Source organism: Arachis hypogaea, chromosome 5, assembly GCF_003086295.3.
Source record: "Arachis hypogaea cultivar Tifrunner chromosome 5, arahy.Tifrunner.gnm2.J5K5, whole genome shotgun sequence".
Taxonomy (NCBI): Eukaryota; Viridiplantae; Streptophyta; class Magnoliopsida; order Fabales; family Fabaceae; genus Arachis; species Arachis hypogaea.
The window spans coordinates 1,587,139-1,611,854 of NC_092040.1; the positions used below are offsets into that span (position 1 = coordinate 1,587,139).

Consider the following 24,716-nt stretch of genomic DNA (forward strand, 5'->3'; position numbering starts at 1 on the left):
TGGGATTCTGTACAACTGACACAACACTGGTGCCTGATGGATTGGTACCGGAAAGTGTGCAAGATTGCATGTCACAGCACCGAAAAGTTCCAGTTTGCAAGAGACATAGCCGTGCTGATGCTGAAGCACTTCGAGAACGAAGATGCAGGGAACAGCAGTTTTCAACAGGAGGGGCCACCTACGGAGGGTGGCAGACCCCCGGCGCGAAATCCACCCAGGCGTAATACAAAGGGTAACGGTGTTCATGGTGGAAAGAAGACCCAGCGATGTCGTTTGTGCCGGGAGGTGGGACACAACAGGACGACGTGTCCGGAGCGTCGCACCATGGAACCATCCAGCTCAGTTGCAGAAGACATGGATTCGATGGACACTGACATGGTGGGTTGGTCGCTCTATAGACGATGTAGTTAAGTTTTCTGCTCTGTTAAATGGATCTAATAATCTATTTTTTACATTGGTGTCAGGTCTATGATAACCTATCCGGCGATCTGTATGCGACCGCGAAGATTCCTTCGTTCGAATGCTCCGATAGTGACACGCATGCCGGGTTTGCTAACAGCGACTTCACTGGGACCAAGACGTCCGGGCCAGTCATGTCTCTCGCCGATTGAGCAAAGGGGGCCGACAGTCGTCACCACCGTGTGTTGCAACGGCAGGTTGGTCGAACCCTTTGACGTTCTCCGGTAGGTTGTAGCCGCACACCTAGTGTTGTCTGCATGTCAAATAGGTACAGAACCGTCTACATGTCGTCCACGTTAAAACAGTTTTTTGGTATGTTGGCTTTCCGTGGTATGTAAATGTTCTACAGATATCACCGTTTTTAACCGAGATTCAGGATGTGTAGGGTTTAAGTGGTGTCATGCGAATAGCTGCAAATCGACTGTCAAAGCTGATGTATTATTATTCGGTTGTTGTCCACCGTTTTGTTGAACCGGACATGGTAGTTAGGGGCATTTTTACAGCCATTCTATGATCAGTGGATATTTTGTATGTATGGTAAGTAGATATTTTGTATGTAGTTGGTAGTAACGTTCAGTGCATATTCAATCGCGACCTAGAAGTTCTTTGTAAGGGATCGTTGCTTGTGGATGTAATTTAAAACAGACGCTTAAAACAGCTGAAGTGAGGAGTACTAAATGAAGCACGGCAACAACTTCGAATCAATAAACAACCACGCACACTACTGATTAGCATTCTGAGGGTATTAACGCCTCAGTGGGAAGTTTCAAAATTAAAAAATGCAAAGATACAAAATGCAGGTGAAGTGAATCGAATTACATTCAAGGTTCACAGCTTAAAATAACATTCAAACTTCAAAGGCAAAAATTGACATACATTTCTAATATGGGCAGATCAGTCCGTTTGCAATGCTACGTGCACGTTAACGACAGAAACGATAATCGTGTTTATCATCCAAAACATAAGCTAATGAGGGGAAGGTAGAATTGTATTCCTGCGCCCCAATAACATATAGATTCAAGATACAGATGTATGGACATGCAGGTTGCACCACCGTACTTGACCGAGTTACTTGGATGGGGTTGGGGACGGTGGCTTGGGGTTTAGGGGACCGGAGTTCTCAATATACATGCAGCCGGTATTCTTGCGGCACAAGCCATTCGAAGACACAAACATGGCCGTGTCTTAGTTGGCATGCAGTTGCTAAGGCAGACCAGCCAATTCCAAAGCATCCGTTCGTCCTCCCGACGTAGTGCGTAAACCGAATGGTCCACGCGCCCCTGTCGTTGGTAATCGTAATTGGGCTATCCTCGCATACTCCCGGCAGAGGGGGGACATTCGGCTGGAAGTGAAGACATTTCTTTGGGTTAGATCAATAAAATAGTTGAGTAGAACAATAGGATATGAAATAGTTGCCCTTAAAAACAATTGTCGGCACACTTACGAGAAAACGGTTTGCCAGGCGGTGCATGATTGGAATTACAAAGAACGGATTGGTCGATCTGAACCCATCGGCTATGTGCCTTGACCTGGGGGCCGACGGATCGGTTATACAAGTGGAGTCCGTCCCGGGGCCGGCATGGGCCAAGTAGTTGATTTCCATTGTGTGACCGTTGAAGAACATGACGTACATTGTGTTCTGAAGGGCATGGTAACGGAACAGCACAAGCCACTGATCCCTTAGGCCATAGCGTGCCCGGACACCGTCCCATCCTCCATGAAGCACGATCCTCCCATTAGGTTGCATATTCCACCCCACGCGATGACGATGTCCTGTAGGCGTGGTTAGGGTCAGTGGTCGCGGTAGGGACCGGCCATATTCCCGGGAGAACCGTAGCGGGAGTTTCTGCAGTGGATGGTGGAAAAAAAGGGTTAGAATGTGCCACAGATGGATGGATTGATGATTGCAGGTGGTAAAGGAATTGAAATTGGGTTCTATACCAGTGTATCAAGGTCGTTCACCGGGATTATCGCGAAGAACTGGACTGCATAGTTGCCATGTGCGGGTATTGCCGGAAGACTTCCGTTTCTCAAGTTTCTGGTGGAACGTAAAACAGCATAAAACAAACGAGTTAGCCGAGTGCATACCAATAACCCACTAGAATGATATTGTTACCTTCCGTAGTTGATCTCAAAGTATGTTGTGTCGTGGATGGCCGCATAGAAAAACTTGGGTTGGTGATACGATAGCAGCATTGAGTCACCGATTCGTAGGTGGTAGTGTTTGTAAAAGGCTCGCCAGCCTCCGGTGAAAACGACTTGATGCGGATGCTCCTCCTCCACAAACCACGAGATGCTCCACGACTGACCGTTTGTTGTGATTACCTCGACGGGGTTGCTCATGTTATCCCGTACAACGTTGGAGAAGGCCACCGGCAATCTCTGCAGGAGCAAAAAATCGATAATGATGTGGGCTTGCATGCGGGCCTTGGGGTTATGTGAGTAGAACAGAAAAAGTGAAAACTTACAATTTGATTCTCCATGTTGGGGATTATGAATCTGAAGAAGCGACAATCAGCGAGCGGCGGCATGGTGATACCTCGTGTGCGATTTATTTGATGGTTTTGGGTTCTTTACTGGCGGAAGCTGTTGAGTATCCAACAATGGCTTCCCTTCTTCGAAAAGTATGCGATTCTTTATTTTTTGGGTAACGTACAAACCTGCGCGCGTTAAACAGGCGAAACAACTCCCGCCGATTAAAGTTATTTTTTTAATAAATAACTCTTAAACCTGATTAGAGTGGACTTTAATGGGGCATTAATATAGTTGCACTTACCAATGGAAATTACTGGATTTCAAAAAAAAAATCGATAACCACCGAATGAGCACAGTATTTAAATTTAGGCCTAATCTAGTGTTATCATTCATTCCATTGCGTGGGTCAGTGAGTAATGACTTCGTATTGTCAGCCTGGACTTGGTGATGGATGGATGGATTGATGTATTCGAACGACGCAGATAATCACGATATTTTTTTCTTTTTGTATATTTAGCGTTTTTAATATTTTTTCCCTGGAAAAAAATTTATTTAAATTGTTTGCACATGCTGGAAGATAACATTTGCTTCTGTGTTGGTGTTGGTCCGGAGAAACCGAGTCGAGTCAAAACCCAGATCCCGTACTCGTCCAACGACCCGACATCAAATAACATAAAGGGCCCAACATAAGTATACAATAACAGTAGGGGCTCATAAAAGTAAAAAGAAGTATGGCCCATGATATAAACAGTCCACGAAGACTGTCCGTCAATTGCAGAATGCCGAACAATGTCACATAACATAACCGTTTTCAATGCATCCAAGAACCAAAAAAATTGTGGTGCATGAGTTAACCAAAAAAAAAATGTTGTATTCCGCCACTTCAGTCGTTTCTTACTCACGCACTCCCTTCTTGGCGGCCAACTTAGCAAGCAATGCACTACTTTCCTCGTTGCATCTTCCCGTTAACAGTGCAATTGCCATTTTTATCCTGATCTTCTCTTCGTCCAGCTACAATGGTCAATACTGCGTTTATTAGAGACACACAGTGCGATTGCATTTTACCTGTTTGCATGCGTTTACTTACAATTGGCAACACCGCGTACGTGAACCTGCGTCCCATTGCCATCCACTGCATGACCCAAATGCCAGAGTCTGTACTGCTGCTGTTTTTGGGCACTCCCGGTGCGGACATGATTTCCATACTGGCAAACTCTGGGGCGGCCTTAGAGCGTAAGTTTTTATACCCGTCAGTTGCAACAATTCCATCCAGGGCAGTCAGCTGGCACACATACAAAAACATAAAACAGATTAGCGTATTCGGATAGGACGATGATCTTACTTATGTTCGTCGCGTACCATGCATTGTATGACACGTCTCCTTCTTGCCTTTGATTCTTTAGTCGCATTCGTGTCAAATTGATAGACTTGCTTGTCCGACAGGTCAACCACGGCCAAGAACCAGTGCTTGTCATAGTCTTCTTCTACTACTGGCATATAGACCTGCGATCGATAGAAAAAGCCGAAAACCATCAGAGACTCAAAATTCAGTCTGACCATGACTAGAACTTGCGTACAAGAATCTTATTGGTCGGTAGCTTACAATGCGCAGGTCTTTCGTCGGGTGCAAGTGTTCTTCCCCGTATCGCTGTGCCAAAATTTCAGGGTGGACGCCCTCCATTACATCGGACTGGTTACTCAGGGAGTATTCAGAGGTTGAAACAAGTCATCGTCATATGTCAACGGTACAAGGTTCGTGTAATAACAGATAAGGTTAAATCATAGTTATGCATTAAAATAAAGTACGGAAGTTTGTTTTGGTCGTACCGCAAAATTCGGGTGCAAGCACCACACGGATCGAGGGTGATCTCCATCGGTTTGTCCCTTCGATGCAACCATGATCGTGATCATCTCCATTATCTGCTAGTCAAATCCGACAAAATAAAAAATCGGACTTCAGATGGAAGTAATAAACCCCGGTCAGTGGAAATAAATCCATTAATTCGAAGAGGGTACGATCGATTGCTACGTGCCTTCTGGGTTGGTTGCCGTCCGTCTAACAGGCATCCCATGTCAGAACGAGTTGCATGCTGCGACCCGATGCGTACAACGATCTCCCTGCGGTCAACAAATGGAAGATGTTACACCATGAGGGGAATTTTAACTGCCTTCCGGCATTAATGACGCCGCACGGCATATTCAGCCGGTGATGTTCAGATACAACACCCACGTTGGGTCAGAGTCATGGTCGTAGACGTAGCTACAGATGTCCATCGCGTGCTGAGAGATGGGCCATGCGTTGGTGGTGTTTGTTCCCTTCTTGGTCAGGTTTGAGGGGGGTCGTCGCGGAATATGCTTGTAGGTGTTGGCTGTCCGTCCGTGGCTGCTTTCAGGCTTTGATGAGCTCTCGTCGGACGACGTCATTGTTTTAAAGGGAAAACTGCCTTTTCTGTTTTGCGTTGGCTGCAGTCCATTGCGTCCTGTCGGGTTGTCTGCATTGTTGGTCCGTTCGGAGGATATAGTCCCTCGGTTACCCCCGTATAGCTTTTCCTTAAATCGATTGAAGAAGTTTGTAGCCATGCCACCCTTCGTGTTATTTTCGTCGAGGTGAGTATTTGACCTGCACATCTTTGGGTACATGGCCCATTTCGGATCCTCGTCTTCATCGTAAACAGACATTTGGACGTCTCCGCCACTGCTTATTATTGACGACTGATGATGTCTCTTCTTCATCGTTCCTGGAAACATCACCTGTCTACGGTTGGGAATGGAGGTGCGTGACATCGGGTTGTGCACGTGTACCCTATCGGGCACAGGTTGTCTCTGCTTCTCGATCCGGTTTCCATCCGACGTTGCGTTGACTTTATCCGCATGTTCCTTTGGCCTCTGGGTGTCAGGCTCTCTGAGACCGCCCACCAACAACCGAATGGACACCAATTCCGATTCGACCCTGTCCATTCGGCGTTGCGCGCTCTTCATTTGAAAATCGTAACAGATCTGTCAGTTGGTTGGATTTACATATTCAGTTAGAGCAGAAAGTGAGACGAGTGTTACCAACCTTTGTGTTCTCGAGCACCTCCGTCATTATTTCCAGCAACGCGTCGTTCGGAGTGGCGTCGTTGGGGCCCGGTGTTATCTGCTCCTCCTAGCATTGGGTGCTTGTTAGTTCGTTCGGGTATACTACTAACTCATGAAGAATCGGGAGTAGAATAATCATAACTACCAGAAATAAAAAAATAAATAAACAAAAAACGGTTGATGCACCGCAACCGTACCTGGGCCGTCTCATGGTTGAAGTTGTTGGATGCAGCGGGTGTCCCATTCTCTGCCATTGTTGGTTGCAGTATCGGTCGTCCGATGAGTTGGTCCGCGTTGGTTGTGCGTGGATATGGTTGTTTTGAGACCGTTTGATTTGTGAAGATATTTGACTAGGGTAGGTGTTGGCCGGTCAAAAAAGTTGGGTCTGCAAACACCTTTCTTGGAGTCTGAAGAAGGTCAGCTCCATCCAGGCAGGATGCATCACATGCGTTTAGAATTGCACCGGTTTGGCAACCACGGGTGCTGTCCAATATTCAATCCCTTGCAAAATCCTTCCTAAGATAGCAAAAGGTGACCTGCCATAGCATGAGGGGGCATGAGGTCAGTTTTGCTATACACTTCTTTAGTTTTGCTACAGCGTAGCGCTCAGACGCGCAGTTGTGCATCATGATGGGTATGTCAATCACGTCATATCGAACAACGTAAATGCCCCTTAAATACGGAAACATATAAAACAACTTATTAATCAATATCCTTTAACTACAACGAATAGCAAGAGATTACTTGACAGTAAGATAATTACATATGAATTAGTATTTTCGAAGTTTTTCATATACAAAGATTATGACATGCAAAGAAAACGGGTCACATATTTAATGTTGATGGTTTAGATCGTCAGCTAACAACTACATGGTTTAAGATGTATCGGGCCCGCGGTTGGGGGCTATAATCGACCGTTCCGTGCCAAGTTGGCGTCACATGTGTCAGTGAACAAGAAGGCTGTTGGGATGCGAACACATTATGGCATTAGCAGAGAGGTGAGTATGAAACCTCGTTGCGCAAGGCTATTTCAAACGCCAGTGTTTTACTCCCCTCGTGAACTATTGAACACACAATGCAGGGATCCTCTTCCATAAGCTCGTCCTCCGTCGATGCACCGACGCCTCGATGTCACTGTGGCGTGAGATCGCCAATCAGAACCGCTTGGAAATGTGACTATCCGGGCAGAAGATTTTATGGATGTTCCGGGTACGGAACCAGCAGGAAATGCTCGTTCTTTCAGTGGTACGATCCAGAGCCCCCGCCTCGTTACTCCGACGTCATTCGCAGGTTGCTAGAAGCGAACGAGGGCATTAGAAGCGAGAACACGGAGTTGAAGAAGACAAGACAGGAACTCCTAGACGAGCTGCGTTCTTTGCAACATACTTTGGACGAAACAAGGGCAGATCTGGAGGCCGCCATTTCAGCATCTACGGCCATGGAAGACAACATGCTTGCGAGTGTCGCGACGACGAGGAGGCGAGGTGTTCTGATCACCGCGCTGATATCCGCGATCATTTTGTTGGTTTTTTACCGGTGAATATCGCTTGATGAGAATTTTAATCTGTAATTTAATTTTTTTTCTTGGTATTCACGACTGGAAAACATGAGTAGTTCAATGGATTTGCCTAGACGTAATTGTTGCGTGGATTTGACTGCACTGGTACTATCTTTTCAATCTAATAAGATAATTTTCATTACGCATATTCATTCTACCAAGTATAATAAAACATGATACACATAAATCCATTTGAAAAACATATTTTAAGCATGGCCGGAATACAAAGAACGATACAAGTAGTCCACATTTATTCGCGACGGATTTACGCACCAAGTGCCTACCGCTTATGTGATCGAATCACAATAGCGGCCGCTCTATTAGGGAAGTAGACAACCCACTCCCACAGTTATAACGCGCTAAAGGTTCATGTCACTCGGCCACTCACCATTGAATGCGTTGACTCTGTGTCGGTTAAGTAAATTAATCTGAACCAACGAAATCTCCGTCAGAAAATCGCCGTTAGCACCTCTTGCCCGTTTGTGGTTGTTTTCGCGCACTATGATCATGCGATCACCGATGATCGTCACAGGATTCCATGGAACGCCGTATTGACCCGCAACTCTTCGCTTCATGAACGGGACGACGCACATGGATTCCAAGTCAATCTTGCACCATATGGTCGATAGTCCTCGGTGCGGGGATCGTTCATAGCCGACGAGGTGTGGGATGCCGTCGAGCACACGCAGTGCCTGCACGTGCTGAATTAAGTTACGGTTTATCCTTATCTTGCTCAGAATAAATGTGTCCGCATCCAGCACTACCACATGCGTTGCAGTCGTCAAACCACGTCCACCCCAGTTTACCCACACGGCCTTACCAAGGTGAAAAGTTGAGCCCTCGTCAAGGTGAGTTAGACGTTGATCGTTTATGTACGCGTGTTTCCACCTTCCTTCTGCCGAATTGAAAACATTGCAGTGCAAAAACCTGTCTAAGACGTGCCTCTTTGACATATGGACGACGTAGTAATTGTCAGTTCCCGCCCGGTATCCAAACGCGTATCCGATGACGGCTTGTTTAAGTAGTTTGTCGGCCAGATCGTCGAGTTGACGAGCGATTCGCATCAGCGGGTTCCATAACAGGAGCCTCAAATCAGGACCATTCGTGCTATACTGGACGCAGATCACACCGCAATCGGAGCCGATAACATTCCACCATCCGCGTGGACCCAGTTATTCTGGCATTGGCGCGGCTACTCTTCCTCCGCCTACACAGTCCACAATGCAAAAAGCCTGGGTTGAACCGTACCTCTCCGGGTCACCAATCTGGAGCAACACATTACGGTATTTTCCAACATTTGTGAGCGTGTTGTCTTTCATAAATCTCTCAGAAGACAGTCGGACACGCCAGGTTGTGCTTGCGGTTCTGCATCTCGCCGCCGTCTTCGGATCAGTTCGAGTGAAAATCTCCATCAAGAGATCGTCTGAAAGGATCTGCTCCCCCATATCAGCCATCATTTCCGGAAATTGATTTTCCATATTCAAGTTGCTTTTCTTTTCCTACTTATTTTTTTTTCTTTCAAGTCCGTGTGTTACACTAGCGACAACAATGGCAATCGAGTAGATGGAAGCGTATATTATACAGTTTCCACATTTGCTGTATTATATAATTGTTGAGCGCGTTGCGTTGGGCAACGTGGTTATTCTGACTATCTTGTTCCGCGGGCCGTCTGAAGCAGTCACTCGCATCACATCAAGAGACGTCAAATCCCGTTAAATAAAATAAAAAATTAAACATCGTTTTTCAAGAAATATCGTGATATTATGTGACAGTAAATTAGGTTTATTCGAATTTCAAAGAAGAGGAAATGGAAGAGTCTTGCCACAATACCGAGGTAAGCTTTTTTAAATTTTTTGTCCCGCGGATCTGGGTCAGCACACCGCCCCGAACCAACTCAATATCAGTGGTCCGGCCGAATCCATTAAAGTTCCCGCACCCGCTCCAGATGAGGCCCGGCTGTGAACCATATGTTTGCTCGTCGTCCTCCTACACGCTGCTGTCGCTACTTCGGCTCACCTTGGTTTGATGCATCATAAGAGGAGGATTTGGGAGTTGATGGGTGGGGCTGTATGATCTGGATAGTATTAACGGCTTATCCAATGAAGGAAATAATGAACACATGCAGGAATTTTGTTGGTTTTGTTGTTATACTGCCATGTGTTCAATCGAAGAGACACTTCTTGCAGCTTTTAATGCAAAAATTACGAGGGTGTAATTAAAGTATGTAATTAAAGTCTACTGCGTGAGTTATTATTTCAAAAATGTAGGCTTATTAATGAACATTAGATGCGGTTCTAGTTTTGGATTAGATTATGTTTTGTATTTTATTTATCTTAATTTAATTTTAAAAAAATATTTACTCTAGTTAATAATTTGACAATAACGACAAACTTAAATTTATATATAACAAGCATATTTATATATAATTTACAAATTTCATACAGGATTAATTTTTTCTCATTATATATATGTTTTTAAAATTTTTTCAGTTAAAATTTATAGTCTTTAATTAACAAATCTAAATATTTGATAATTTAACTAATTTTATATTGATTATTTGTTCTTGCTTACATCACTAACATTTACTATTGTTATTATTACATGTCATTTTAATATGTCATTCAATATAAATAGTGTATCAAGTTAATAAGCCAATGTAAAATTACTTAGGGTTTAGGGTTTATGGTTTAGGGTTCAGGGTTCAGGTTTAGGGTTTATGGTTTATGGTTGAGGGTTTAGGTTTTAGGGTGCAGGGTTTAGGGTTTAGGGCTTAGGGTTTATGTTTTAGGGTTATGGGATTTAGGATTTATGGATTAGGGTTTAGTATTTAGGGTTTAGGGTTTAGGGTTTATGGTTTAGGGTTTAGGATTTAGGGTTTAGGATTTATGGTTTAGGGTTTATGGTTTAGGGTGTATGGTTTAGGGTTTAGGGTTTAGGGTTTAGGGTTTAGGGTTCTGGGTTTAGGATGTATGGTTTATGGTTGAGGGTTTAGGGTTTAGGGTGCATGGTTTAGGGTTTAGGGCTTAGGTTTTAGGGTTTATGGTTATGGGATTTAGGAGTTATGAATTAGGGTTTAGGATTGAGGGTTTAGGGTTAGTGTTTAGGGTTTTAGGTTTAGGGTTTAGGGTTTAGGGTTTATGGTTTACGTTTTAGGGTTTACGATTTAGGGTTTAGGGTTCAGGGTTTATGGTTTATGGTTTACGATTTAGGGTTTAGGATGTTGGGTTTAGGATTTAGGGTTTAGGGTTTATGGTTTATAGTTTAGGGTTTAGGGTTCATGGTGCAGGGTTCAGGATTTAGGGTTCAGGGTTTAGGGTTCAGAGTTCAGGGTTCAGGGTTTAGGGTTTATGGTTTAGGGCTGAGGGTTTAGGGTTTAGGGTTTAGGGTTTATAGTTTAGGGTTTAGGGTTTAGGGTTTATGGTTTAGGGCTAGGGGCTTAGGGTTTAGGATTTATGGAGTAGGGTTTAGTATTGAGGGTTTATGGTTTAGGGTTTAGGGTTGAGGGTTTAGGGTTTAGGGTTTATAGTGTTTATGGTTTAGGGTTTAGGGTTTACGGGGTTAGGGTTCAGGGTTTATGGTTTACGGCTGAGGGTTTAGGGTTTAGGGTTTAGGGTTTAGGGTTTATGGTTTATGGTTTAGGGTTTATGGTTTACGGTTTACGATTTAGGGTGTAGGGTGTATGGTTTAGGGTTTAGGGTTCAGGGTTCAGGGTTTACGGTTTAAGGTTTATGGCTGAGGGTTTAGGTTTTAGGGTTTAGGGTTTAGGGTTTAGGGTTTATAGTTTAGGGTTTAGGGTTTATGGTTTAGGGCTAAGGGCTTAGGGTTTAGGATTTATGGAGTAGGGTTTAGTATTGAGGGTTTATGGTTTAGGGTTTAGGGTTGAGGGTTTAGGGTTTAGGGTTTATAGTGTTTAGGGTTTAGGGTTTACGGGGTTAGGGTTCAGGGTTTAGGGTTTATGGTTTACGGCTGATGGTTTAGGGTTTAGGGTTTAGGGTTTATAGTTTAGGGTTTAGGGTTTAGGGTTTATGGTTTAGGGCTAGGGGCTTAGGGTTTAGGATTTATGGAGTAGGGTTTAGTATTGAGGGTTTATGGTTTAGGGTTTAGGGTTGAGGGTTTAGGGTTTATGGTTTATAGTGTTTAGGGTTTAGGGTTTAGGGTTTACAGGGTTAGTGTTTAGGGTTCAGGGTTTAGGGTTTATGATTTACGGCTGAGGGTTTAGGGTTTAGGGTTTAGGGTTTAGGGTTTATGGTTTATGGTTTAGGGTTTAGGGTTTATGGTTTACGGTTTACGGTTTAGGGTGTAGGGTGTAGGGTTTAGGGTTTAGGGTTCAGGGTTCAGGGTTTACGGTTTAAGTTTTATGGCTGAGGGTTTTGGTTTTAGTGTGCAGGGTTTATGGTTTATGGTTTAGGGTTTAGGGTTTAGGGTTTATAGTTTAGGGTTTAGGGTTTAGGGTTTATGGTTTAGGGTTTATGGTTTAGGGCTAGGGGCTTAGGGTTTAGGATTTATGGAGTAGGGTTTAGTATTGAGGGTTTATGGTTTAGGGTTTAGGGTTGAGGGTTTAGGGTTTAGGGTTTATAGTGTTTAGGGTTTAGGGTTTAGGGTTTACGGGGTTAGGGTTCAGGGTTTAGGGTTTATGGTTTACGGCTGAGGGTTTAGGGTTTATGGTTTATGGTTTATGGTTTAGGGTTTAGGGTTTATGGTTTATGGTTTACGGTTTAGGGTGTAGGGTGTAGGGTTTAGGGTTTAGGGTTCAGGGTTCAGGGTTTACGGTTTAAGTTTTATGGCTGAGGGTTTAGGTTTTAGGGTGCAGGGTTTAGGGTTTAGGGTTTATGGTTTAGGGTTTAGGGTGTATGGTTTAGGGTTTAGGGTTCAGGGTTTAGGGTTTAGGGTAAAGGGTTTATGGTTTAGGGTTTAGGGTTTAGGATGTTGGGGTTTAGGGTTTAGGGTTTAGGATGTTGGGGTTTAGGGTTTAGGGTTTAGGGCTTAGGGTTTAGGGTTATGGGATTAAGATTTATGGATTAGGATTTAGTATTGAGGGTTTATGGTTTAGGGTTTATGGCTTAGGGTTTAGGGTTTATTGTGTTTAGGGTTAAGGGTTAGGGTTTAGGGTTTAGGGTTTAGGGTTTAGGGTTTACATCTCATGTTTTAGGGTTTAGGGTTTAGGTTTTAGGGCTGAGGGTTTAGGGTTTAGGGTTTAGGGTTTATGTTGCACCGACTTTAATTTTTTTGTCTACTAAAAAGGACACATATTCATCAAATCTTCAATCAAAAATTATATCCAAGGGTCGGTTTCCAAGACTTCGCTGGAAAGTCCACCTAAACGTAAACCCTGTGCTTCATGCTTAAAAAATAACGTAACCAGATTGGTTTGCAATGGTGGTCATAACCGGGAGAGAACTAGATGCTACTAATCCGCGCACGATACTGGAAAGCAACCTCCGCCACTCATTTCGTCGTGATGCCCCCGAGGCGAAACTTTATGACGCGCTGACCTACAGCATGGGTAGCTGCAGACGAGCAGGTGTATATGTCAATTCGGGGTATGGGACAATACGCTTTCTGTAGATATTTATGCTTTAAACAACAATGGTACAACTTTGGACAAAAGGTTAATACGTACGCTGGGAAGGGAACCAGAAGGAAGCGAAAGTATTAGCCATTTTGGCTTTGTCCCATCTCCCAACGAATGCCTTTTGACGGTTTACTTATGTAGGAAATTCAGCATTACGCCCATCGCATATATAGCGCGCAGTCCCATGCCTCTACGAAATAATGAATTAAAATAATGATGGCGAGGGGGTGGGGAAGGCATGGTGTGACTTAGCGCCTGATTGGAGGCCAGTCGATAGTTTTGGATTGATTTGACCGCGGTGGTCACAGCATAAGTGATTGCATAAGGAAGTTTTATAGTATAGTGTCAGTCAGAACTTTCACTTTTGGATACGGAACACACCATAAAACGAGCCCAAATAACAACGTACCATATGAGTGAAAGATTTGTCGCGAGTTTGACGATTACAACAGATAGCCGTGACTCCATCCACAACACCCGAGTACCGTTAACATAGACGCATCACATTCCGTAAACGGAGGATAAAGCCGTAGGCATTTGCAAGTTCCTTCGCATTTAAAATAAACCCACCTCCCGTGCTAAACGATCAGTATTCGAAACACCAAAAAAATAAAAAACCAAAAAAACAAACACAATGGGCGACGGTGAAGCACGCTTCGACGGTGACACAAACAGCAGGTTAGACAGGTTTCATTTATGACTTTTAGAATACAACAAAACGCACTACGTTGCATATGCATGGTAGACGAATATTCGCCTTAACAACCACGTACGTGGTACATGCAGGGACGTATGCGAAGAGGTCCACGACGCAGATACAATTGAGCAGTCGCAGCCCCGGCAAGCGTGTGAGGTAAATCTTCTGATCAGGTGTACTTCACACATTCTTTAAACAAATAACTGATTTGATATTGTTTTTTTTTAATATGTAGGTCCCCGGTGGACCCAAAGCTGCCTTGGAAAACATAGCCGAAGCTCCCCAGCCGGATGATGTTAATGCGGTCAAAGGTGACCAGATCCAGTCGGAAGAGGACTGGTCGTTTTCGAAGATCGGTCTCATCGTCAAAGACTTGATGAGGGGCTTCGTGGAAAAGGTTCTGGTTAGGTTTCACTCATAGGCCATGTATGTAACGTGTCATGTAGGTGTCCCTCATACTAAACCGGTTTTGCTTGTTCTCCGACAGAAGGATCTTGAGAAGGAGACCGACAACGCAGCTGCAGCAATCTCCGACAAAACCATCGTGTTGTTGGATTCCGACGGGGAGACGGATGAACAGTCAACCCCGCAGTCCATGAAAGTTGCATCTGGCATCGCTAGTGGAATGCCTATTGTCCCAGATCCGCCTGAGAATAGTACTCCACCCCTTTCAGGAACGGACAGCATCATGAGAAAGCTGTTTCGCACACCACCATCGGCAACAAGGAACGCCAAACGGCGACGTTCCGGTGATGGAACTGACAGTTCTATGCGATCTGGTTCCAGCAGGGAAAAGTCTGCCCATTCAACGAGCAAGAAGGTAACTAATCGGTAGGTTTGTTTATCGAAAACTGCGCTAACCTACTGACGTTTGACAAACATGTGTCGTAGATGAGGTTCAAGATCACACCCGCCATGGACTTTAACAACCGACAGTCGGCCTTATTCGCGTACGTCTTCGACGGAAACCTTGATCCATGGTAAAACTCGAGTTACGTTTTCTTTAAACCGGCTTATCGCGGTTATATTAAATCGTTAACACTTTCCTCTGACTATAGCGAGGAACTTGTCCGTATTGGAGTCAAGTCCGCGGACAGGGTTGATTTACACAGCTTACTACCGGGAAATGACGTTGATGACAAGGTATGGCACCTGTTTATGCTTGTTTTAAGTAGGAAAAACACATATATGGTGTTGCGAGACATCGTCGGGGTTTTTTGTTTATTTTATATTTTTGGCTATTCTTCGTTGCCAGATCATCCACCTGGTTGCCATGACTATGACCGGTGCTGAGATACTTGCCACGTCGCCTGCGTACTGGTGCTTACCACCGTCTGTCTCGGTAAGTTTGTCCTGATCTGGCGTTGGTACACGTATAGAACATAACTTATTTAATGCGTCAGCGTTGTCTGTGCAGGATGATATATTGCACGGGGAGACGACAGAATTAATGCTCAACCGTTACATGGAGAACTGGATGCGGCCATCCAGATTCCTTGAACTTGTCTGTTAAAGGACAACTTTTGGTTCATCGTAAACTAAACCAGGAACAAGTGTCTTCAGTGGATTAACTATACGTGTTTATCCTGTGCAGATTTATGTCCCCATGCAGGACGCGCTGGGCCACTGGTTTTTGATGCTCGTGTCTCTGAAAGACAATGCAATTTACAACCTTGATTCATCACCGAACCAGTTCGAGACGCCTCACCGAGAAGACCGGATTCGGAAAACGGTTAAGTACAACTTTGATTGTAGTCTTTACTTTTAATTTGCCATACTGGCATAGCATGCAACACGGCGTGCATAAAAGCGTTCTGATTAATATTCCGCGGTCCGTGCAGGCAAGGGTGTTGTACAACGTCACACAAGCTGTTTACGAGAAGCAATTTATGCCCTTACCGAGCAACTTCGGAGGTTTCCCGATAAGGAGCCCCATAGGGATACCTAATTGTGGTCAGAGGTACGTTAACCGCAAATAAAACATGCATGTATCACAGTGATGATTTTCACATGTTTTCCATAATACGTACTGACGGTTACTGTCTATTCGTCGGATCAACATTCAGCATGAACTCAGGGATATGGGTCATTAGGTGGCTCAACATGGGGGACAAATTCAACCCGATCATGGACGGGATTGTAAGTACGCTCAAATAAAAATGGTAGATTACGGATTTTAAATTATAGGGTCACAATAAAATCGATCGTTAACCATCTTGCAGTTATGGGAGGACGAGATCAGGGCAACAACTGCGGTGAACCTGACCAGCACACCATTCAACAAACTCCGGGACCGTGTATTGGGCAAGGCAGAGTTATGGAGGATGAAAACAAAGAAGAGCACTTAAGTCGACCGGCTGGTACTGCATTGTCGACATGGATCAACCAGCTGTGACGCTTATGCCCCCATGCCACAGGTAGTATTACGTTGCTTTCTTCTTTAGTCTTGTATTAGGGTACGCTGCGAGCAGCTGTGGCGATTCAAGGTTATGTTACTCGCAAATTAAGACTTTATGTGTTTACGGAATTTCAAGGTTGTGTTTACACCTATTGCAATTTCAACGAATGATTTTCTTTAATTATATTTTTACATATTGATGCGATGATGATTAGCTAGCGTATATTTTACTTACATTTAATTTTAACGCTCCAAGCCGGCTACTAAATACGCACCAGCGCGTAACGACACATCTAATTAATGCCATCAATTAACAATGTTATTTCTATTTACAATGCAAGTTCGTAGAATCCATTTTTCTTTTTATTTTTTTGGAAAACTTATGTGGATTTTCGCCAACGAAATGATGCGTCGGTTAAGTCGACTGTCCGAGCGAATTGGATTCCAAAAGGCGACCCTTATCCATAAATATACTAGCATTCCTACTGTCAAAACCACTGGTCAGTGGATTACATCCTGTGAAGTATATACACTAGCAGGCCCCAGTCCAAGCGAGAGTTTTAATGGAGCGTTTCTGTAACGTCTCTGAACTACCCCGCGGCGTTTGGGTAGCCATAGCCATTAAAGTCGCGACCACATCGATTGAGGACCTGTGCAAGTTCCGTATGACGTGTTGCGTTGCGCGTGATGTAGGCGACGACGATAATGTCCTCAGGATGGTTGCCATACCACCTCCGCATCAACTGAATTGGGTGTGGATACGGGACCCTATTGGGCGAAGATTTTTCGAGAGGTGCATTGAAATTGGTCACCCGGAACTTCTGTTTCGGGAGGCGCTGCGGGAGCTCTACATAAGACGTAACCACGCTGTAGGATGGCAAATGATGCAAAATGCAGCAAGGAATGGGCTGGACGCAGCCAAGTACGCACTTTCAATGGAGTTGCTCCTCCGAAGGGACGACAGAGACGCCAAAAAAGAAGGTTTGGAACTTTTTCGTGCGCTCGAAGCAGGTAACTTACTCCCGGCATGTTACTCGAGTTGCTTCGCAGTCCTCACAATTTCTTGGCCAGATGAAGTCCAAATGCCAGATAAGGGAGAGGAACATACAATATGTGACTCGACCAGATGCATGACCCGAGGCCACATGGGTCTTCTCTATGACTACCGCCGAAGGGCGGCAGAGCGGGGCTCCATCCACAGAGTCGGAGGCGCCAACCATATTCGGTGCATTCGTTGTCGCGCCGACTACGAGGTGGAACGTTTCGTTGACATAGCTAGGGTTTAGGATTGTTATGCATATTAGGTTTGTTATTGACATATTATGTATCGGTTTAGTATGGACGTATAATATTAACGGTTATCTTCTTTATTATCATGTAAATGTTATTTAGGTAAACGGATACTTATTACATATAAATATCTTATAATTAAAATTAAACAACAGGAATTTGGAACAATGTCTAAATAATGTTATTTAATATTATTAAAATATTAGACTTAACTACTAATATTAAATAATGATATAAGAAAACATAAAGAGAAATTTAAGGAACGTGTTGGCTAAGGAACCCTTCTGTGAGCCGACGGGAAACTCAATCGGCAGGCTCCCTAGACGACGTGATTGTAGCTGATTAGGTGTCGATGTACGGTACACAACCGATGGGATACCATCGCACACGGCACCGGGTGACTATATATACACCGTAAACAACAGCCATTGAGATAACTGATTGGAGCCTTTCAGTTATCCAGTATTTACAAATAACCGATCATTTATCTATCGTGTGAGGGCGCTCAGTACAAGGGGAGGAGATGTATCGTCCGACAGGCACTGCCAACCTTCCCCACGATGTATGGACCTTAATTGCTGGAAGGACCGCAGCACAGTCCGTCAGGGACTTGTGCAGTCTCAGGATGTCGTGCACCGCTGCACGTAATGCAGGGGATGAGGATTTCGTTTACAGATGCGCCAACATTCCAATTTGGGACCAGCGATGGTGGAGTGTGAGTCCCATGCACCATCCGGGAAGAAACTTCTTAGCGCGATGCAGGCAGAGAGGCCACGTGGAAGTTATGTTTCGGTATGCGGTGTCTGACCTTTTCCTAGGCGGGTGTCGTTTTGCAGGGATGGAAACCATGCACGTTGTCGCAGCCCAGGGCCATTCGGCAGCCCAGTACATAGTGGCGATGATGCTGATGCTACGCGACGACGCCGAGTCAAAGAACAAGGGCTTACAAACATTTCGTTGGCTTGAGGCGGCTGGTGCCCTGACAAACTGCAAACTGGTGTTCCGCGGCGTTGTCCAGGGGACGTGGAGACACCTGCGTCGCGTGCCGAGGCTAAACGAAGAGAATCAAGTTTGTTCTTCGCATGCATGTCCAAGCCGTGGGAACATGGGTGCCATTTACCGCCATCAACGCTATGGAAGAGGGTGGGACGTAAACGACGGTGACGGAGGTGCTGGTCATATTTCGTGCGTGCATTGTAGGGCTGATTATGAATTGATCCTGTTTGTCCACCTCTTTGACTGATTGGATAGGAATGGGTTCTCAATATTTTTTTGGTTATCCAATGTAATATATCTATTATCACTATTATGTAATAATTTTTCCAACTATTTTGCCGTTTTGGTACTGTTTTATTTTGCCATATTTTTTATTTTTGTGTTTTCTGCGTAGTCCCTAAAAAGTTAAGTTATGGAAAATACAATTGTTTCCACTCACTGGCCTCTCATTCGGTTACACTTGGTTGCATAGCCAGGTAACAAAGTTTTTTTTTTTTGAGATCAACGCAAGTCCTGTCTGCCACGTTATTCATAGCAGTCCATAGACCTTCAGCCCTTCCTGTCTACTCTAACGTCACATTGCAAAGATTTGCAATCATATCGGATTTTGCGTAATCGATGCCGCCTTAGTTTTCCCAGGCTTTCTCTTCGTTTATCGATAAAACCACCAGGTGCATTATTATCTTCGTTTTCTGATGGAATACCATACGCACATTAATTAACCTCAATAAAATGTATTAATTTATCTATTATTAACTTAAATTTTGTTTTTCATTAATGCATATCATTCCACACGTCCGTCACAATTCATAACCATTCCTTATATTTATCCATAACCACTTCCGGGAGAAGAGTCATAGCTTCAAGGGCCGTTATCGTCTACCAAACCTCCCGGTCTTCATCCAACAAAATGTCGCACGAATCCCTCGACGACCACGCCATTAGTCCGGGCGACCTCCAGGAACACCCGACCGCAGACCTAATCAACACCCTCCAACAGAGGATGAGGTTTCTGAGTGATAGTCTTCGTAGGACACAGGACGAAGCAAGGACGGCCAGGATCGAGGCAATCACCGCCAAAGTCAGGGCTAGTATCAGGAAGCATCAACTGGAACAAGGCCGCCGGTTGGAAAAGAAGTTGCGCACGGAGATGGAACAGCATCAAACCACCGTTCGCGAACTGGAAGCCAAAGCAAACGCTTTGAAAGCGGAAATTGCCGATCTTCGTCGAAGGGAACAGCAACAGATGGCACCGTGGTGTGAAATGGAAGGCAGGCTTGAGGTTGTGGAGATCAAGGTAGGTTTATTGGTCCGCCAACTGTATGGTCAACCTGCGGCAACGACAAACGGCTCTGACTATCAGGATCCCACCGGGCAGAATGGAGACGATGTCGGGGCTATATGAACCACGGCATCTACCGTCCGAGTCTTTATTTGCTCTGTTTCCGTATTTCGTTAGCTGTTCTTTTCATGTTCTGTAACCCCTGAGTAAAACTGGGTTTTCTTAATTATATATAATATATAATTTCCGAGTCGTTTGAGTTATTTTTCTTTCTTTCTTTCTATTTTCGGATGAAGCCATCTACACAGGCGGCCAAACCGGAAACACTCCGTCAACCCCTGTCGGAGTATAGGATCTTTAATGCCTGCTTCAACACAGCGACCGATACTATCCGGCCGGTCAAGAAAAAATAAAAAGGACAATAACGGTATAACACGTAAATCGTTTCGTTGCCCAACAGTAGAATATACACTGACATTAGTTAATTTTTACGGCTTAGCGCGTAACTCATTTCGTTTCACAATATTATGGTTAATACCGGATATTTAGTACAATTAATTTATGTACTTAGACCCATATTTACCTATACGTACAATTAGAAGTGGCATTTTTGTTGTTTGCAAATTTAATGGAGCTCGTCGATAATCGTTATTATTGGAAACTATCAGATAAAACAATTAAATACATGTCGTATTCTGTACATTATGGAATATTAAACTGAATAAAAATCGTCATTGATCACATCAGATTAAGTTATCGAATAATATGGTAATTTTTTTTCGGTAAATTGCAATAATAATTTTTTTTATGTTTGATTTGACAAAACAAAACTCTTTTCTTCATATCTCTGTACACCACACCCCTACACCTGACCCTGGCATCCCTGCACACCTGCTTATGAACCTAATTCGGCTTGAAGTACACGTTAACTCCTGAGCGTGGGGTCCGCGCGACAGAAATACGAATGTGCTTTCCAATTCTCTACGGATGGTTCTGGAAAGGATAAGATAATTAATTAATATCGGACGAACGAAATACTAATGTGCTTTCCAATTCCAACTGATTTGGTTTTACGACGCACAAATTTAATGTTGACTATTCGATTCTTGTGTTATATTCATGACAAGCTTAATTGCGTTCCTTAATTGCTCATTGAAGAAATGTTTAATGTTATCGTTAACTTTTTTTTTCAACCGAAATAGCTTAAATTAATGTCTTATTTTCGTGAATAAACCCCATTATTGACACGTTATTTGCGTAAAAAACTCATCCAAGCAACTTTATACTATATATATTTATACGTGCCCGTTATTCAGAACCCCCAAACCCTACTAACCACTAACCCTTATTCACGTCTTCCTTGCCGTAACTCCTTCTCTCAACTCTCAGTCTAGCCTTCTCCATAACTGCCACTATGTCGTCGTCGTCTTATCCCGAGAAAATGTCGGAGCAATCAATCACAGAACACGCCATTAGTCCAGAGGACCTCGTGGAACTCTCCATCGACGCACTTATCGACATCATCCGCGTAGATGATAGGTCCGCAGATTGTGATCACCAATGCAGAACTGAGCCAGGCAAAGGTGGAGCTGATGGCCTCCAAGTTCGTCTTCGAGGCAAGGAAGTATGAACTGGAGAAAGAGGTACAGGAAAAGCGACGGCTTGAAAAAGAATTGAAAACAGAGAAGCGAAAAAATGACACGCTCCTTCAACAGTTGGTTCTCACTGAGAAGGAATTACAGGCTGAAATTGCCAAGCGCCATGAACGACAAGAGGTTGAGTCTCTTCCGTGGTCTAAGCTGGAACGCCGGCTGGACGTTGTGGAGGAAAGGCAAAAGTTCTTGCTCCGTCGTCGTCCTCGTCGTCATCCGGCCGGGCAGAATGAAGACGGGGCCGGAGTTAGTTGATGGGTTGCACATGCAAGATATCTGAATGTCATGTTTTCCGCCGAGGCCTGTGTGATCCTTTTATTTCCTATGTTTGTTCCGTCGCCCTTTTGATATTCTGCAATGGAACTTAAACACGGATAACATAATTATGCATACTTTTCTCTGTGTTCTTAGCTTGTTGAAACACAATTAGGGATTTACGTTACGACGAAGCCAAACGCTAATACCTAATAAAAAAAATTAATACAGACATGGTGTCCTTTTTTTTTAAATCATACAAAATACGTCTTTTAAAAACCCTAAACAAACATTTAGTGTATTTACATAATAAATTATATATTATTTAAAACAGAAGAAGTTAAACAATCCTATAGTCTATAAGTCTCTAAATATTAGAACTTTACACTAACATTGTCCCCAACCCGAAGTAACAAGTGAAGAGATATCAGATCAAGATTAATCATTATATTCGACAATTAATCAAGATTAATCATTTTTGTATATATTTACTAGCCCTGTTATATTATGCGATTACAAAAATAAGGTAAAATACACCATCAGTACGCATAGCAATTACCATGATCGGCATCTCCATCGCCGGGGTTTACAAAAACTACTTAAACGCAGTAAGTCCCAAGAATTTCCGCACCTCGTATTCGGCCAGGCATTGCACACACGCGACACTGGACAGATCGCTGTCGTCACCAATGGTCCCACGGGTACGGCAACTACCGGAACGGCATGACACGGACTCTTCTGGGTTCGCCGGGGGTATATCGGACCACGGGCCGGCGAACACCTGCGTGAAGACCTCCCTGCACCTTTCGACTGTGCCGGAGTCACGAACGACGCAAAAAAATTCGAATCCACGGCGGACCTCATCATCTGTTTTGTCACCGAGCGACAGAAGCAGCATCGCAGCGATGTAGCAGGCCTCCACATCGCCCAAGTCTGCTGCCTCGGTCAGGGTCCGCATACCACCTCTGCGGTGGCCACACCAGAATAAATGAGACATCCCAACGCAGAGCATAGCGGCCGGGTTCCGCGCTCTGGCGCATCGACGCAGAAATGTCATTGCAGGCATACCGGAGTAGTCGAGGAAGCAGCCGATCGGCAACACTGACACCAACGCGTGCCTGTACACGGCGTCGGAATTGCATGCTGCTGCAAATAACCTGCAACTCGCCTGCATGTTGAACAGATCCTCAATCGAATTCGATGCAACCATCGTCGCAATACTCGACCACAATTCGAGAGGAAGAATACTCGGCAGACACTCGTGCTGAATGGATACCTCCAGTTTCGTTTTGTCCTCTTGGGAACTTCCGGCCATTTGGGGGGACTTCGAGGACGGATTATTGGAGATTACAAAGGGGGGGATGGACGAATTTGTAGATGCCCTTGTGGCATTTTGCTTTTAATATAATATATTGCCGTTCGGGGGGTAGGAGTAGGGGGGTTGCCCGTGGTTCAGTACCGCATACGTTTTCCTAGATGTTTTCGTTTACCGATGCATTCATATATTATAATAATTATATTCATTAAAGAAGCATTTATCGTAATTAAATCATACGACAGATGGCGGACGTTTTGCTGGACAGGTAAAGTCCCAGGTCTTACGGTTCAGTGCAACAACGGCATGGAGACACCATAAACCGACGCCTCCCCTCCCCGGCAATGTATTTTAGGATTACTATTGTACTGTTTAGTCCCAACGTTAATATTGAACTTTTATGGCCCGTTTTTTATTTTTATTTTTTTAATTTATTTGGCTTGGCCTGTTAGCTAATGAAGTTATGAAATAGTGCTTCTATCGAAGGTTATGCGTGTGACCGTCTAAATGTTTGAATACGGTGATATGCATCGGTTCGAATATGTCGTTCATCTGGTCCATGAAAGAGGGGATTTACAAGGCCACCCAACCCAAACACCCGACTCATTAACAATGAAAGACATTCAGTTTTGGTTACAGCGAAACTTCATCTGAAAATAAATAGACTAAAGAAATGCAACACCTCGAACTCGGCAAGGCAGTGGACGCAGGACACAGTCGAGGAATCGTTGGTGGCACCCATGGTCCCGCGGGTCGGGCAGACGCTTGACATGCAGACGACAGACTTCCCTGGATCCGACGGGTGCACCCCAATCAGCGGATTTGCGAACAACTGCCCGAAGAATTCTCTGCACATTTCGATTTTTCCAGCAGCCAGCACGTTCTCAAACATTTCAACCCCCCTTCCAGCGTCCGCCCCGTCCCCAACACCTGGCGTCAGCAGCAGCATCGCACACATGTAGCGGGCTTGGACATCACCCGCATCGGCGGCCTCAAGCAGGGTGTCGACCCCGGCGACGTGTCGGCCCATCCAGCAGAATTCTCTCATCCCTATACGGAATATAGCGCCCGGATTACCTGCGCGCGCGCTTACATAAAGGAACCCATCCTCAGGACGGTCCTTCAAGTCATAACCGAACACGACGAGTATCTCCGCCATGGAGGCCACCTTGTACACCGCAGACGAGCGGCCTGTGTCCAAAAATAGCTTGCAGGTTGCCTGCATGTTAAACAGATCCTGGATCGAGGACGACGCAACCCTTGATGCAACTCTCTCCCATATTTCGTGAGGCAGAAGAGTCAGTGGACAGACGCCTGGTAGGACCCCTTTCCCTTTCCCTTTCCCTTTCCTTCTCCCGTATCCTGCCTTCTCTCCCATTCTGCCTTTCTCGGTGGTTGCACTAGATCTCATCCTATTTGATCTAAATTTATTGAATAGGTTGTGGAAGGGGAAGTTTACAGGAGGACCGTCGTTACTATGGATCACCAGATGCGATGAAGGAAAACTGGGTAGCGAACTTATAAACTGCAAAACAGCTCACCAGATAAGTCAGGAACCGTGCCACGCACGCCTTCATTTACGCCCGCTGTAACCGATGCTTCGTTTTTTGGGTTTGGCACAGGAATCGAAGACATCTTAAACGTAGGTTTAAAACCTGAACGCTGAAAAATAACTTTAAATTTAAATTT

General features: G+C 44.5%; 4 protein-coding genes across 4 annotated transcripts; 2 read left to right on the forward strand and 2 right to left on the reverse strand.

The window, feature by feature from the left end:
- The first annotated feature begins 16,800 nt into the window (after positions 1 to 16,800).
- Positions 16,801 to 17,523, forward strand: LOC112799891 (uncharacterized). Its single transcript, XM_025841881.1, has one exon. The coding sequence runs from the start codon at positions 16,801 to 16,803 to the stop codon at positions 17,521 to 17,523; it is 723 nt and encodes a 240-aa protein (XP_025697666.1).
- Positions 17,524 to 18,050: 527 nt separating this feature from the next.
- LOC140184640 (uncharacterized) lies at positions 18,051 to 18,770 on the forward strand. The gene has a single exon (XM_072236575.1). It carries the CDS (start codon positions 18,051 to 18,053, stop codon positions 18,768 to 18,770), a length of 720 nt encoding a protein of 239 aa, XP_072092676.1.
- A 3,537-nt stretch (positions 18,771 to 22,307) lies between these two features.
- On the reverse strand, positions 22,308 to 22,922 carry LOC112799893 (putative F-box protein At1g67623). The gene has a single exon (XM_025841883.1). The coding sequence runs from the start codon at positions 22,920 to 22,922 to the stop codon at positions 22,308 to 22,310; it is 615 nt and encodes a 204-aa protein (XP_025697668.1).
- Positions 22,923 to 23,673: 751 nt separating this feature from the next.
- LOC112799894 (uncharacterized) lies at positions 23,674 to 24,438 on the reverse strand. The gene has a single exon (XM_025841884.1). The coding sequence runs from the start codon at positions 24,436 to 24,438 to the stop codon at positions 23,674 to 23,676; it is 765 nt and encodes a 254-aa protein (XP_025697669.1).
- Between the last annotated feature and the right edge of the window lie 278 nt (positions 24,439 to 24,716).